The 16605-nt window shown below is 42.9% G+C and overlaps 1 protein-coding gene across 2 annotated transcripts in view; it reads right to left on the reverse strand.

Moving 5' to 3' along the window:
• The window catches only part of FIG4 (polyphosphoinositide phosphatase FIG4), a 229237-nt gene that overhangs the window by 195754 nt on the left and 16878 nt on the right, over window positions 1–16605 (reverse strand). For both annotated transcript variants that reach the window (XM_068345978.1, XM_068345977.1), the window contains exon 3: window positions 5899–5997. In XM_068345978.1, coding sequence (XP_068202079.1) covers window positions 5899–5997 — 99 coding nt within the window. The remainder of the gene's footprint in view (window positions 1–5898; window positions 5998–16605) is intronic.

Consider the following 16605-nt stretch of genomic DNA (forward strand, 5'->3'; position numbering starts at 1 on the left):
TCGTGCCGAACCCGGGACTCACATTTCCCCGCTCAAGAGCGGTTCAATTTGAGTCTGAGCAGCAGCTTGGGGGCCCGAGGACCCCGTCACCATGCTCTGGGAGAAGATACCTACGCCCTCGAGCGCGATTTCCGTGCATAGAGGCCTTGCGCGAGATTCGCTGTGAAGAATCCCACAAGCGTGGGGAACACGGGAATCTCTTGCGTCGCCCTCATCCCCCGGAGGAGAAGAGGTGTCTCGGGGCGCCATGTCCCTTCGACTGTGACTGGCCTTCCTGGCCCTCTTCGCTTTCCTCTTCTTCCTCTTCCTCTTTCTCCTTGGGGGAGAAGAGTCAGAGTCAAAAGATGAAGACGAAGAGGAGGAGAGAGAGGAGGAGGAACTAGAAGAGGAATACTGCCCACCCTTCCTCTTCTTGTGTCCCCTCCGAGGTACCGGAACGGTGGTCGAGGCAACAGCAGAAGACACTGGACGAGGATGAACAACCTGAGCCATGTCCGTAGGAAGAGCCGTAGTTGGTGAACGTGGTGAACCTGAAAAACATATTGTATCAGCAGGAGTTTTGGCAGATTTTAATTTTAACTGACTTGCGGGCTAAGCTGTAAAGGTTTTGCCAGCAGTCGTTAAAGAAATCTCCGAGTTTAAAACCTTACTCTCCATTATTTTAACATGGAGTCCTGCAGTTATTTTACCCTTGGAAAAAGTTTACATTTTGCCAGGAACAAATGCTTTAACAGGTACAGTACATGGTCAACAACGACAGGGGCATCAGGGAACATGGGAGTCGATAAAGTTACAAAATCAGTTACATTAATGTGTTCATCAACAATCGGATCATTCAAATGACATTGTTCAATCTCGTCTGCCAGAGTTAAACGGCGTTTTAACAAATCCAAGTCAGGCTTACCTGATAGCCCAAGAGACGCCCAAAGTTCCCTCTTCTTACCAGGTAACATGTCGTCATCGGTATCAGATGGTCCAACAATCTGTTGTGTGTCCCTCGAGAGCGCCGAAGTAGGGGGAGCGCTAAGGTCACCTGCTTCCCCGGCGAAACCCGAGAAATCCACGACAGGCTGTGAATCCGAGTTCCCAAAATCACACTCACACCCTCCTCCGACTTGGAGAGAGTGTGAGCAGACTTCGCTGTGGTAGTCTCTTAAGACGACACACTTAGCAGCGGCTCCCCCTTCTTCTTCTTCGAAAGAGGCGGGCTCTTCAAAGCAGAAGCAGCTTTAGGGGTCCGGCGATATTTTCGTCAATTCTCGAAAGCTTGCCACTGCAAGGACGGCCAGGATTCACACTCACTGCAGGGAGAGCCTTGAGAGCAAGGTTTTCCCCTGCATGTTGGGCAGAGCATGTGTGAGTGAGTCTACAGAAGGTAACGAAAGCCACCTACTGCAGTGCCCGCCGCGGCCTACACAACATCGCATCTTACGAGTAACTTTCTCCTCCATAACAATCACACAATCACTAGTACACAAGTACAAGAGAAGGCAAAGGGCTCCAGTGTAGAGAGCGGAGAGTAGCACAACCATCCACGTTGTGAAGCGAGTGAATGAGGAAAGCGGATTGGCGGTGAGAGGGGGAGCAAAGCTCCGCCCCATACCGCCAGCTAACCATTCAGCACAACTGCCTAGTTTTCTTTCTCTTCGGCCGTTCCAGCTGAGCTGAAGCGAATTCCTATATTAAATGATTACCAGGTTTGTACATTGCGTCGGAACAATTTGTAGATTTGAGAACAAAGCCCTCAAAAGAATATTGAGAGTTAAATGGCAGGACAGGATTAGAAATGAAACTATAAAAGAGATTACTCGAGTGCAATATGTGGATGATATCATGGTGAGGGGCAAATGGAGATGGTTTGGGCATGCTCTTCACACTCCCCAAGAGAAATTAGTTCACCAGACTTTCAACTGGGCTCCTCAAGGCACTAGAAGAGTTTGAAGACCCAGACCTACATGGCTGAGGACTAATAATCGTAAAGTAGGAAATGAGGAATGGAGAAGTATTGATTTAAAATCTCAAGATAGAGACGACTGGAGAAATCTGAGGCCCTTTGCTTCAATAGGCGTAGGAGTAGATGATGATGATGATGATGATGACCTCCATTATGACAGGTGCATTCAATAGCTCTCTAACATAAGATTCTTCCCCTAAATCTGGCAATGATACTACCGGAGTTGTTCATCCGAGGTGTGGTATATTCAGAGGAAGGAGGATATTTCTTTTCGACGAGAGGCACTGAACCCAAATTACGAGGCATGGTAATAGCCTTAGAAGATGATTCAGCAAGAGGGTGTTTTACATTACCTGGTCTAGGTGGTGTGACAATTATCTCTGGATGTCCTGCAATATTAGATTTCAAGACCTTGGCATAACTTTTGGCTGTGCTTAGAAGTTGCTCAGCATATCCTACATTGATATGCTCTGCATCTGACTTCTGAACAACTGCTTCTTATATCCGAAAGTGTGGAAATTTCTTACTAGATGGTTTGTGATCCTGGCCCAAATTAGTGCAATTTGTAATAGAAGTACAGGGTCCATGCGCAGGTTACATATAATTGTCGCAAATCTTTTCATTTTTGCATACTCTAGATGCATATCCAAATTTGAAGCAATTGTAGCACTGTAAAGGTTTATGATTATAAAGACGAATTGGAATTCTCTCATTTCATTGTATATGTGAGAGTGTACACCCTGCTCTTCCAATGTTAAAATAATCATAGTGGTTCTGGGAATCTTATGAACCTTATTTCTATAGGCCACATATCCAAGATTTCTTCCTAACTAAATACATAAAGGTCTGTTAAAAATCACCCCTCTTCCATATCTAAAATTCAAATGCGGTGTTATATCCACAATTAAATTTTCTTTGATCTTTATGTTACTCAGCATAAATGTCTGTGGGTATTAGAACTGGCATGAATTAAAATGGACTTCTCGCCAAATCTAGAATTGTCTCCACGTTCTATAGCACATACTTTACTTTGTATTAGTTTGCTAAATTTAAAACAAATGTATTCTTCTCCCTTCAAGGCCGCAATAATCCACATTGATGACAAGCTTTTTATCTGTTATTAAGTATGATTTTGGGGTCCATAGATTCATTTTGATACCAGTAACTAGAACAATATATGTGAAGGTTTCAAGGAACAGTATTGCATAATGCTCTGGTAATCTTGCTATTACCAATTTTTATTTTTGAAATTTCAGAAATCACTTTAAAAACCTCCTCATGATTATTAAAGCAGATCCATGCCTCCCATTTTCCAACGTCTTCCCTGAAATGCATCTTTATTTCAGTAATCTTACCATATGGCTTGAAAGTCATCCATAATGCTTCATAATGACAAGTTATTGGTAAATCCCATATATGAATGACTCAATTTCCTCACATTTCTATCCCTTTTTTGTACATTTGAAGAAAAGTCCCTTTTAATTTCCAAGTCATCAACATAATTTTCCATATTCAAACAGGTAGAGGTCGTCAACGGTGTCTGGTGTTCGCCATGTGTTCCAGGGGTACGGGAAACATTGGGATTACTTGCTTTGTTTAAGGTGAGGGAAGAGGGCATAATAGCAATAAAGAATACTGTATAGAGAAAAATTAAGACTGTCTGAAATCCTAAAGAAGCTCCCATTAACCTTTCATGGTATTAATCTCCCCATCAATGACACCTATGAGAGCTGACTCCCTAATGTTCACTCCCTAACCTATCCCGAAGGGAGGATGCCATTGTGATTCAAGTGGCTCAAGTATATGTCGAACCTGCTTGATGGGATTGAGAATTCCGATAGATCTATCTATATGAATCCATTCCACCCCTGGAATCTGAGGGAGAAATTTCAGTGTGAGAATAGTTCTGCATACCCGTATGGGAATAATGACACTCCAATGGTCAAAACATTATCGGGTAGTTGTGGCAAGAGCACCACAGCTCCCACGATTGGTTTATGAAAAGAATATAATCCTGGATATGGTGTTCCATCCAAAAAAAATCTAAATAGTGAAAAGGGTAAGAGGGTTTTGACAGCAAGGCAGGAGACAGTTGATAAATATGGAGGATGAAGCAATAAGTAACAGAAATACTAAGAGAGAAAATTAGTCAAACTGGGGAAAAGAAACAAAAATTATTCCCTAATTCAAGAGCTATCTTGCACGTCATAAGGCTTTAGCAGGGAAATGACATGATGTGCTGAAGCCCAATGACTATATTCAGGCATTTGCTTGTTAAGAGGGCTTAGCCACAGGGAGCTGATCCCATGAGAGAAAGAACCAGAAGCCAAGAAGCAGAGTTTATTAGGACCCAGAGAAGCACTTGCAAGGAAGTGCAAGGGTAAGATCATGACTTATTTTATGAAATTTTATAATTGTACGCTAAGAGATTAAGTATTGTATTCAGCTGAACTAATATCCTAATGCTTTACCCTTCCATCCTGGTTTACTTTTGGAAAACTAAGATTATCCAGATGTATAGTAGAACATAAGAACTGTTGTATAAGAAATAATAGTCAACCATAACTCATCAAACAATATGCTTGAAACAACACAAACAAAATGGAACAACATAACAATGACAATCATTACACATATGGCCACATAGCTAGAAGTTCTAAATAACAGACAGTCATTACAGTAGTTTAAATAGTTTAAATATGGTTCTTGGGTTTCAACTTGTCATGGGTAGATACAATAATATTGAAGGAATTTATTATTAAAACAGAAAAACCCTATCTCCTTTCAAAAACTGTCTGCAAGAAGAAATTCAGTTATTGTTTGGTCAAAGATGACATCTCATGCCCTGCTTTTGTTATATGGCACAATATCTGGTCCCGATTACATAGAAAAATTTAATCTAGAAGTTTCCATGACGTGACCAAAGTGGGCATTTTTAAGTATGTCACTCAGGATGCAGAATATAAAAAATCTCCTTATGTGGCGATTACCCATCATAATTAGCTCTGTCCATATAGGGATATCTACAGTAAGCTTCCCAAAGAGATTGTGCAGAAGACATAAGAACAACGCCCAGATGAGACAGGAACAAGATAAGAAAACCAGAAGTCGAACAGAGGCAGGTTCTGGCCTCCCTTGCAGACGAAAAACTTTCATTTCCCACATCTTGTCATGTCCTAGACAAAGAGAAGCAGATAGCCCTTTCTGCTTGTGACAAGAAGTAGTCAATACTGCACTGCCTACAGCCTGTCCTCCCTTTACATTATCTTCAAATTCTGGGAGAAAACATTTGCTGTCCCACCTTGAAGCCGCACCTTCTGTGATGTCTTCGAGTCCAAAGTCATTTTGCTGACTTCAGCTGTATTTTACCTGCCCTTCTGTGACATCCCCGAGCCTAAAGTCATCATACCATCCTCACCTCAGCAGCTGAAGAAAACTCTTCAAGATTCCATTAAGTATTATTGCTCTACTTTCCTGCCTGTTCTCCTATAAACCAATATCCTTAATTCAATTGATTTGTTATTGTAAGTAAAGGAGTAGCAACTTTGTAAACAAGTTTGTGAATAAATGTGCTTTTTTTTCTTTTTAGCTTCTTTTTATATTCATATTCCATATTTCAACTGCTGTTGTTGAATCCTATTTTAGGGATTAAATGAACCTGTAACGATTCGAAGACCATAACACAAGTATAATAACCTTCCCTTCCACTTATAATAAAAAATCCTACAATGGGAGAGTAACCCAGGGTTGAATACAAGATATCTTCTTAGATGAACGATGTAGTGTATTCCATTTATATGAGACATTATTATTTAGGACTCACTTTGTTCATCGATTCCAGATATTATATTTAGGTATACAATACATCGAACAAAGATTATTATTTAAACAAATAAAGAAGGTTTAAGACAGAAATTCATGTACGCTGCAAAATAAAGCATTACCTTATCATCTGTAATACTAAGGGCGTGAGGTTCTGTACGATCTATTTTGAGCACACGGAACTTGGTTTGAGTGTTGTTGGACCCAATTAAGTAGAGCCTCTGAAAATACAAAGAAATAAAATTATTAGGAATTCTTCAGCTAGGGTTGTACATAATTCTGTATATTGTTTATATATTACAATCATTTAGTAATAACGAATATGAAATTAAAACTATCAAAGTTACAAAAGTAAAGATAGTGCTAACTTTTTATTACAATCCTTACATAATTGATGCTAACTTTAGCAGATCTTTGAATGCTTACATCCTGAATACCCAGAAAGGATTGCACCTGAGTTTCATAAATACTTAAGAATTTCTTGGGTCCTTTGATTGGCCAGACAGTACTACATTGGATCTCCCTCTCTTGTTACGGCTCATTTTTTCTTTGTCTACAAATACACCAAATAGTCTGACCTATTATTTTCACATTCTCCTCTGCCCTCATATACCAGACAACACTGAGATTACCAAACAATTTTTTTTTACTCAAGGGTTTAACTACTGCACTGTATTTGTTCAGTGGCTACTTTCTTTGGAAAAGGTAGAAGACACTTTTTAGCTATGATAAGCAGCTCTTCTAGGAGGACGCTCAAAAATCAAACCATTGTTCTCTAGTCCTAGCTAATGCCATATCCTCTGTAATATGGTCTTTCACTGATTTGGGGTATAGTTCTCTTGTTTGGGGGTACACTCAAGCACACTATTCCATCTTATTTCTCTTCCACTTAGTTTTTTTCAAGTTTTTATAGATTATATATCAAAGATCTAATGTACAACTCTTTGCGATCTATTACTTATAAATTCAATAATGGCGCTAAGAAACGACCCATCCACTCCCAACTGTTTATGTTTGAAAACAAGGGTCTCAGGACTAACACCGTCAAAGGCAGCACTAAAATAAAGTCTAATCATCAACTTCCTGACCACAATCAAAGGATTTCTGTACAACATGACAAATTCATAGATAATTTGTATTTTTCCTAACCATACAAACCTTAGCTATTTAAATAGGGTATTACTTTTGGCATAGCTGAAATGACGAGCCATTAGATTTTAACGAGGGTTAACTACCCCCTCGTTAGTTAGCGGGGGGTAGGGGAGAGGTAGCTAGCTACCCCTCCCCCCTCACACACCGGTGAACTGATTCACTTCGCTTAGAGGTAGGACTTCACGGGGGACAGGGCTGGCGGGCAAGTATGATTAAATAGCTAAGGTTTGTATGGTTAGGAAAAATACAAATTATCTACGAATTTGTCATTTGTTCTGTAACCGAAATATAAACCACGCTATTTAAATAGGGTGACTTAACCCTTAGGTAGGGTGGTAAGTCCCAGCCTTACTGGCTTTGGCTTTGGCCGGGGACTCAGAATCCGAGTATGTAGCACTCGAGAAAAAGAGTCCCTGCACCTCGCAAATCCCTTGCTCTGCAAGGAACGTGCGGCCTACGTAAGCTTGTGTGTGAAGGAATGAAGTGTGACTCGTCCTAGGAAGTTGACCTGGAATCCTTTAGATGGAATTCTAGGATAGGACGTTCCCAATACCACCTCGTCAGGGTATGGGGGACGCGACAGTATTATCTTAATACTAGGAACACAAGGAAGCATGGTATGGGGGACGCGACAGTATTATCTTAATACTAGGAACATAAGGAAACATGGTTTAACTGCAGTGGTTTGAGGTCAGCCGTGCAGAGAACCCAGGATGCTGCTTTCCCCAAGAGAGGGGAGGATGAAGAAAAGAGTAAGGGCCAGGCATACTTTTTCATTCATGCTGACTAAAACCAGGTAACAATGCCCTCAACCTTCTGCTACTTGTCCATTAAGGAGCCTGAGGTTTAAACCAACTGTTGTGCAGCCACCAAAGGGCCGATAGAGAACGTATCGAGCCTCCTGTGGGTCACGTCCTGCAGGTAGTGGGCTGTGAAGGTCGTTTGACGCTTCCAGACCCCAGCTTGTATAACTTGCGTCACTGAGTAATTTCTCTTGAATGCCAGGGACGTAGCGATGCCTCTGACATCGTGTGCTCTAGGGCGACGTGACGGAGGAGGGTCTGGATTCAGGGAATGGTGGATGACCCTGCGAATCCATGCTGAGATGGTGTTCTTAGTGACCCCCTTCTTCGTCCTTCCTGTGCTCACAAACAATGCTCGCACTCGAGGATGAACTGCAGCTGTTCTCTTAAGATAGAGCCTCAGACTCCTTACTGGGCACAGTAGATGGTCTGGGTCATCTGTTACAGAACGCAGACTTGAAATCCAGAAGGAGTCGAACCGTGGGTCTGGAATCCCAGGATTTTGAGTCTTAGCCACGAACCCGAACGTTACCTCCCCCATCCCCTTGAATGGGTGACGTCGTACGAGAGACCATGAAGTTCGCTGACTCGCTTGGCCGAGGCCAATGCGAGTAGGAACACCGTCTTCCAAGTCAGGTGACGATCAGAAGCCTGGCGTAATGGTTCGAACGGAGGTCTCTAAAGAGACCTGAGGACTCGAACCACGTTCCATGGAGGAGGTCTCACTTCCGACTGAGGGCAGGTAAGCTCGTAGCTTCGTATGAGTAGAGAAAGTTCCAGCGAGGAGGAAATATCCATTCCTTTCAGCCTGACAGCTAGGCTTAAGGCTGAGCGATAGCCTTTCACTGCCGAGACTGAAAGGCGCATTTCTTCCCGCAAATACACGAAGAACTCCGCTATTGCTGGAATAGTGGCATCGAGGGGAGAGATACCCCTTCCACGACACCAACCACAGAAGACTCTCCACTTCGCCTGGTAGACCCCTGCGGATGACTTTCCCAGGTGCCGAGACATCCTTTCTGCAACTTGTAGCGAAAAGCCTATCTCTGTGAGGAGATGCTGGATAGTCTCCAGGCGTGAAGCCGAAGCGATGCTACGGCTTTGTGGAAGATGTTGCAGTGTGGTTGCTTGAGTAGCTCGTGTCGCGGAGGAAGTTCTCTCGGGAGTTCCGTCAGGAGCTGCAGAAGGTCCGGGAACAACTCTGCATGATGTCATAGCGGAGCTATTAGAGTCATTGACAGGTTGACCAACAGTCTAGTCTTGTTGAGCACCCTTCTCATCAGACAGAACGGTGGGAAGGGTTAAACGTCGATGTTGTCCCACCGTTGTTGGAAGGCATCTTGCCAGAGTGCCTTGGGGTCCGGGACTGGGGAACAGTACAGCGGAAGCTTGACGTTCAAGGCTGTCGTGAACAGGTCCACTGTCGGGGAACCCCACAAAGTCAGGACTTTGTTGGCTACTAGACGATCTAAAGACCACTCGGTACTCACTATCTGCGATGCTCTGCTCAGACAGTCGGCGAGCACATTCCTTTTGCACGGAATGAAGCGAGCCGATAATGGAATCGAGTGGACTTCGGTCCATCTCAATATCTCTACTGCAAGATGGGATAGCTTGTTGATGTAAGCTACTACCGTGGTGTTGTCGCTCATCACCACCACGGAGTGACCCGCCAGGGTTTGTTGGAACTGTTGAAGTGCCCGATATACGGCCTTCATTTCTAGCAGATTTATGTGGAGGCACTTTTCTGATTCTGACCATAGGTCTGAGGTCCTGTGGTTCAGAACATGGGCCCCCCACCCTTCTTTTGAAGCGTCCGAGAACAGCATCAAATCCGGGGGGAGGACGAGAAGATCCACTCCCTTTCGGAGGTTTTTGTCTGTCACCCACCGCTGAAGGTCCGTCCGTTCCACAGGACCCATAGGGACCAGAATGTCCGGGGAATCGTGGCCTTGATTCCACCGGGACTTGAGCCGCCATTGCAGGGATCTCATCCTGAGGCGGCCGTTTGGAACTAGACGGGCCAAGGAGGAAAGGTGACCTAGGAGACGTAACCACGATTGGGCTGGAAGCTCTTCTCGTCTGAGGAAAGGATCTGCGACCCTCCTCAGCCTTGCTATCCTGTTGTCTGATGGAAAGGCTTTGTGGAGATTGGTGTCCAATATCATGCCTAGATATACCAGTCGTTGAGATGGAAGCAGAAAAGACTTCTCGAGATTTACCATGATCCCTAGATCTTGGCAAATTCCCAGAAGCTTGTCTCAGTGTCGAAGAAGGGTCGATTCCGAGTCTGCCAGGATCAGCCAGTCGTCCAGATAACGGAGGAGACGGATGCCGATCCTGTGTGCCCACGAAGAGATCAGGGTGAACACTCTGGTGAATACCTGGGGTGCTGTGGAGAGACCGATTGATTGATTGATTGATTGATTTAAAGTTTTCAGGCATCCTGACATCTGAGGTCATTGATGCCGGTAACAATTAATTTATGTATACAAAAATAAAAAATAAAATAAAATAAAAAATAAGAGTATTCAATTAAAATCATAAAAGTTGAATGTTATAAAAGTTAAATATTTTTCAGAAGACCTGCTTCTGAAATAAATCTAAAAATGCCATTTGCATGGTAGGACACATCATTTCCAAGAATCTTGGCAAGGATGAACCTGCCACCCTCACCTCGAGCCTCAAACAAATATCTATTCCTTAAGTTGTTATAATTGGGGCATTCGGTCAACAAATGCCTTACTGTTAGAGGTACTAAACAGTCGTCACAATACGGTTGCTCTTGGCCCTTCAGCAGAAACTCATGTGTCAACCGAGTGTGACCAATACGGAGACGACAAAAAGACGTCTCCCATTTTCGGGGCATCATATTATACCTCCAAGGAGATATGTTATTTGTTACCTCTCGCATTTTATTCCCATCTAGGCTATCCCATTGCTGTTGCCATTTATTGCAAACCAATTTCTTGATGTCAGGTAAGAAATCATTACAGGGAATGGGATACCTTCTTGGCAGCAACTCAGATGCAGCCTTCTTAGCCAGTGAATCTGCCTTCTCATTCCCAGACACACCTACATGTGCTGGAACCCAACAAAATTGAACGTTATACCTCTCCGTCCAATAATAAAAAGCCATTCTAAAATCTTTAAAACTAGAGGGTTATTAGAATTAAAAACTTCTATAGCTTGAAGGACACTCCTAGCATCACTAAAAATTGTAAAATTACCCTCCTTCTCCAATGCTATTTTCTCAATAGCGGTTAATATGCCATACAGTTCGGCAGTAAATATGGAAGCGGTCAGAGGAAGTGCACTTCTACAATTAAAACCATTACTATGTACTCCAAATCCAATGCCAGCATCATATTTGGAGCCATCAGTATAGATAAAAGTTGATCCTCTATGTTCTTTAACATGTTCATTAAAAAGAGACCTGGCTTCTAGGTCTGACATATTCTTCTTATCTCCAATAAAATATTTACAAAAAGATATCTCTGGTAACTTCCATGGAGGCGTTGATGATACCTTGAATGGAAGTACCTTATTTCTAATTATATCTAGACTATTTAATAATCGTTTCACCCGAAAGCCATAAGGTTGAGGAAATTTTGGGTGTAACTCAAAGTATGATGTGTGTCTTACAAAGCTTGCAGTCTGAAAGGCTAGAGAGTTAGGGAGTCATTGCAATCTAAACCAATACCGAATAATGGAAGACATTCGGTAAAGGTCTAGAGGTAACTCTACAGCATCAACAAGGAGACTTGGGATAGGCGAGGTTTTAAAAGCACCAGTAGACAATCTAATACCTGCATGATGTATCGAGTCTAATATTTTTAACCGGCTTGGGGTGGCTGAAGAATATATTTCACAACCATAACTAATTTTGGAAAAAATCAAGGCCTTGTATAATTTTAAAATAGTATTGGGGTCTGCCCTCCATGATGTATGGGACAATACTTTTAAGATATTCAGAGCTTCAACACATTTAGCTTTTAACGCTTTTAAGTGAGAAACCCATGTAAGCCTACAATCAAATATCAAACCTAAAAATTTAGCTTCTCTTGCACATGGTATCCGTTGACCTTTAATGTATATATCCGGGTCTGGATGTACTCCCCGGATACGACAAAAATGGCCAATGGTAGTTTTACTTGTCGAGAACCTAAACCCATTCATGTCAGCCCACTGGATAATTTTATCAATAGCGAGTTGGATTTTTCTCTCAACCATTGCCATTCTAGTGCCAGCAAATGATATTGAGAGATCATCCACAAATAATGTTGAGAGAACATCCTGGGGAATGGCTGAGGATATCCCATTAATTGCTAGTGCAAAAAGGGTTACACTCAGCACACTACCCTGAGGAACTCCTCCTTCCTGGCACTTACTCTCTGATAGAGTTTCCCCAACTCTCACTTGAAAAACTCTACGTGAAAGAAATGCCTGAAAAAATAGTGGCAGCTCTCCTCTCAATCCGATTTCATGAATGGTTTTAAGTATACCATATCTCCATGTGGTATCATATGCCTTTTCAAGGTCAAAGAATACTGTAACATGGTGCTGTTTGGAAGCAAAGGCTTCACAAATAGAAGACTCAAGTCGTATCAACACATCAGTCGTTGAGAGCATTTTTCGGAATCCACATTGAATCGGTGATAAAATACCTTTCTTTTCAAGGTACCACATCAGCCTTGCATTGACCATCTTCTCATGATTTTACATAAACAAGATGTCAATGCAATAGGACGATAGTTTGCTGCTAAAAACTTGTCTTTACCCGGTTTTAAAAAGGCTAAAATAATGGCTAGTTCCCAAACACTTGGGTAACTATGATCATGCCATATTCTACTAATAATACTTAAAATAAATAGCTTTGTATTAAAATGTACATGTTTAATCATTGCATATGGAATTCCACCGGGTCCAGGGGCTGTATCATTGCAATGAGCAAGTGCGGAATCAAATTCTCTTTCAGTGAAAGGAGAATTATACGACTCTTCCCTTCTTGTTGCAAAATTTAAAATTTTCTTTTCAATGGGGATCTGAGTGACGTGAAGGATTCGCAAATTCTCCATGTCACCCAAATTACTTTGTTTTTGAACATAAGTAGCATGGTCCTTTAGAGTTTCCAGGTCGTCAACAGAGGGGTTAGTTTTTGGAGTAGAAGCAAGCCGGGTTATCCACCTCTTATCGGAGGATTTCAGTCCTCCTATCCCATGTGGCCCAACACGAGAAGAGGCTTCAGCGGGGACCAGTCCTCTATTAGAGAGGGGCTGCCTCTCTTAAGGTAGGCGTACACTGGTCAGTGGGGGTAGTTAGCCCCTCCCACTGACGACTCCAATGCCTAGCGTCACCCATTACCCGCAAAAATATGGGCGACTTAAAACCGGATCATTGGAGCCCGACTCTTAACAGACTTAGTCTGCACCCAATGGGGTCTGCCAGAGGGTGATGGCGTCTAAATTTGTACAGGTTGAGATGGTATGACATCCATCCCACCCTGCGCCAAATCCAAAGCAGCAGTCAAAACCTAAGTCGTACAAGCTAAAGTCGTCAACAAGTTCATGCCCAAGAGGAAGAGATGGGAGAAAATAAGAAGTAATCAAAAGAACGGAGAGAAAGTGCTAACTAATTTAGTTGGATCAACAGTTGGGCACCGAGGTCCAGTGGGGAAGTAGTTCCCATTGTTCATTAGAGCTCAACTGCTAGTCCCTAAGCCCCCATCCTCATCAAGGCTTCAGCATCTGGGGGGTGGAGAGACCGAAACACAGCACCTTGAACTGGTAGATCTTGTTGTCTAGGCTGAATCTTAAGTACTTCCTGGAAGACGGATGGATTGGGATCTGGAAGTACCCGTCCTTCAGATCCAGTGTAGACATCAAGTCTTGCGGTCTCACTGCAAGTCTGACCATGTCTGCTGTCTCCATGCTGAACGGAGTTTGTTTGAAAAACTTATTCAGAGCTGAGAGGTCGATGACTGGTCTCCAGCCTCCAGACGCCTTCTTTACAAGAAAGAGTCGACTGAAGAAGCCTGGGGAGCCGTCGACGACCTCCTGGAGAGCATCCTTCTTGAGCATGGTCTCGACTTCTGCCCGTAGGGCTAGCTCCTTTGCCGATCCCATGGCATAGGAGCTCAACGACACTGGATTCGCTGTCAGGGGAGGAAGAGATGTTATGAACGGGACGCGATATCCCTGACTGATCACGGAGATCGTCCAGGAATCGGCCCCGAGTTGCTGCCACCTGAATGCGCAACTTTTTAGGCATCTCCCCACTGGTGGACATGCAGGGGGATTGCCAATCCTAGCGTTTGCGGCCTCGGCCGCTCCCTCTAGGATTCTTGCCTCCTCTGGAGGACTTTTTGCCCTTCTTGTCTCTGACAGGAAAGGGCTGCTGCTTGGACACTGTCGTCTTTGCTGCCGCTGCCAGTTTCGTCGTATTGGACTGGCGAGGTTGTTGAGGTGCTGGAGGTTTGTAGGGCTTAGTTGTGAGAGCCCTTTGGAGAAGAGAATCCTGGTTCAATTTTCTCCACCTCTCAGCTTCCTGTTCCACATCCTTGGGCTCAAACAAACTCTTTCCCAGGAGGGAAGAGTGTCTGAGCTTGCAGACATCCACGGCTGGGACCTTCGAGTGGAACTGACAGTTTATTTGTGAACCTAAGTTCTGGAGAGAAGAGGCGAGGCCTTTCAGACCCACTGGTTTTGCTATGACACACCCCTGGCTCCTCCCCCCGACAGCTATAAGCGGGCACAAACCACGCCCATCGGGGCGGAGCTACCAGAGACATGTGAGTTGACAGGAACCAACCCGCCATATTTGAAGTTGCAAGTTGCTATGAAGTATATCTGTACTTACCATTCCATTTTCCTGTTGTGAGATTTATTTGAGATTGCAAATTACTACAAGTAGTAACTCAAAGTTCCAATTGTGAATTTTAACATTTCCCATTCCTCTTTATATTTTAAGATAATATAATGTGACAGTAGTTCACCTCCCCTTTCCAAGATATTACTATCTTGTTACCTAAAAGTTGCCTTTCCTCTAAGTGCAAGGATAAGAGTCTAAATATATCTTAAAGAAATTATGAATAGTTGAAAAAATGTTATGGTTGGCCTTCAGAAACATGAAAGCTGTTGACTTTGTATGTAATTACTTTAAAAATCCTTTATTTCCTCCAGAATGGTCTCCTCGGTTATGGGGGAAGGGTCGGAGGGTGAACCAGACCCTGGGTCTGAAAGGCCTCGCCTCTTCTCTCCAGAACTTAGGTTCACAAGTAAACTGTCAGTTCTAGAGAGAGAGAGGCTTCAGCCTTTCAGACCCACTGGTTTTGCTCACCCGATACTTCAGGGGGCATGAAGATGAAGTCCTGCAACGACTGCATCGAACGCTCCCTGTAGACCGAGGAGAGCATAAAATGACCCAAATACAGAGTTGCTTTTCCAATTCATTCTAGTCATTATCTCTTGCAGCGTAACTCCATTATACATCATCCTTGAAGCTGCTTGACCTCTGATAGAGTGGAAATTGGTGGAGTGTTTTCTGGCATTGGGATCAGCTCTGAAAATACAGTCCCTGAATAGCTGCCTCATCTTTGGAAGGGACATGATCTTGAAGTTTTCATCTAGCCAAATATGGTCTTTCCTATCTATGTTTCTTTCTGCACAGATTTTATTTGTGTACTCCAGATAAAAGTTTAATTGTCTAACCGGACAAATTTTTGGCTTGGTAGGGTGACACCTAAAGCTGAATTCAATAGGAGTGTAATTGTTTCTCTGATTCTTGGCCATGAAGGAAGGGTGGTTCCTTAACACGATGGTTTCTGGCGTGAAAGTGCTCCTAGAGATACATAGATGATTAAATTGGTTAGCTCTCAATGGGCAAGCCAAAGCTACGAGGAATAAGGTCTTCTGAATCATGAGCAGCATAGAATCATCTCTTGTAGTGTTGAGGAAGGAAACCACTTTATCAAGATCCCAGCCTGGAAATTGATGAGAATTGCTGGGTCTTCTTCTATTTACTCCATCAAGCATAGCTTTAATGTACTTGTCTTCTGCTAGATAATAATTGGGAAAGTATCCCTTCAAAACCGGTCCAAGAGCAGCTCGGTATCCTTTTAGTGTGTTGTATGCTAGGCCCTTGTCTATTAATTCGTTAAAATAGAGTAGCACTGATAAAAGGGGGAACTTGTTGTTACCTCCATATTTATTGTGTATGAACTCTTTAAAGCTGCTGAAGAGGTTTTGGTACTTGGCCATGGAACTGTCTCGTAAATTGGAAGTAATTTTGTTGCATATCTCTGGAGGAAATATAGAAGGTAGTTGATCTTTTATATTCTGAAGGCGATCAAATTTAAGTGGTGTTGCGCTAAGGGTAAGGTACAGTCCATATGAAGTATCTGGCAGCCTTCTGCTTTGACTTTGTACTTCCGGTATTCCTTGGAGACTGTCTTGACAAGGGGAATCCATGGTTCCGTTTCCTGGGAAACAGTGCAGAAGAGCATATTGTTATTACATTCGTTATATATCTTAAAAGCAACTTTATGCAGTAAGAAGCCTGGGGGAAAAGCATAAAGAGGAGAAGAACCTTCCCAGCTAATGTGAAGAGCATTATTACTGATTGCTTTTGTGTTGGGTATGGAAGAACAAAATCTTTTACATTTAGAATTAAAACCATTGGTGAAAAGGTCTATTTCAGGAGAGAAATTCATATCTGTGCAAATTAAATTGAATAGATTGTCGTCAAGAGTGGCTTCTGGATGTATGGAACCAAAGTCTCTCGATAGGGAATCAGCCATCACATTGTATTTCCCTTTAATCCATTTAGTTTGAATGTCTATGTTGTATTTTCCTTTGATGTTTAGTAACACTTTGA

This window comes from Palaemon carinicauda, chromosome 22 (genome assembly GCF_036898095.1).
Source record: "Palaemon carinicauda isolate YSFRI2023 chromosome 22, ASM3689809v2, whole genome shotgun sequence".
NCBI lineage: Eukaryota > Metazoa > Arthropoda > Malacostraca > Decapoda > Palaemonidae > Palaemon > Palaemon carinicauda.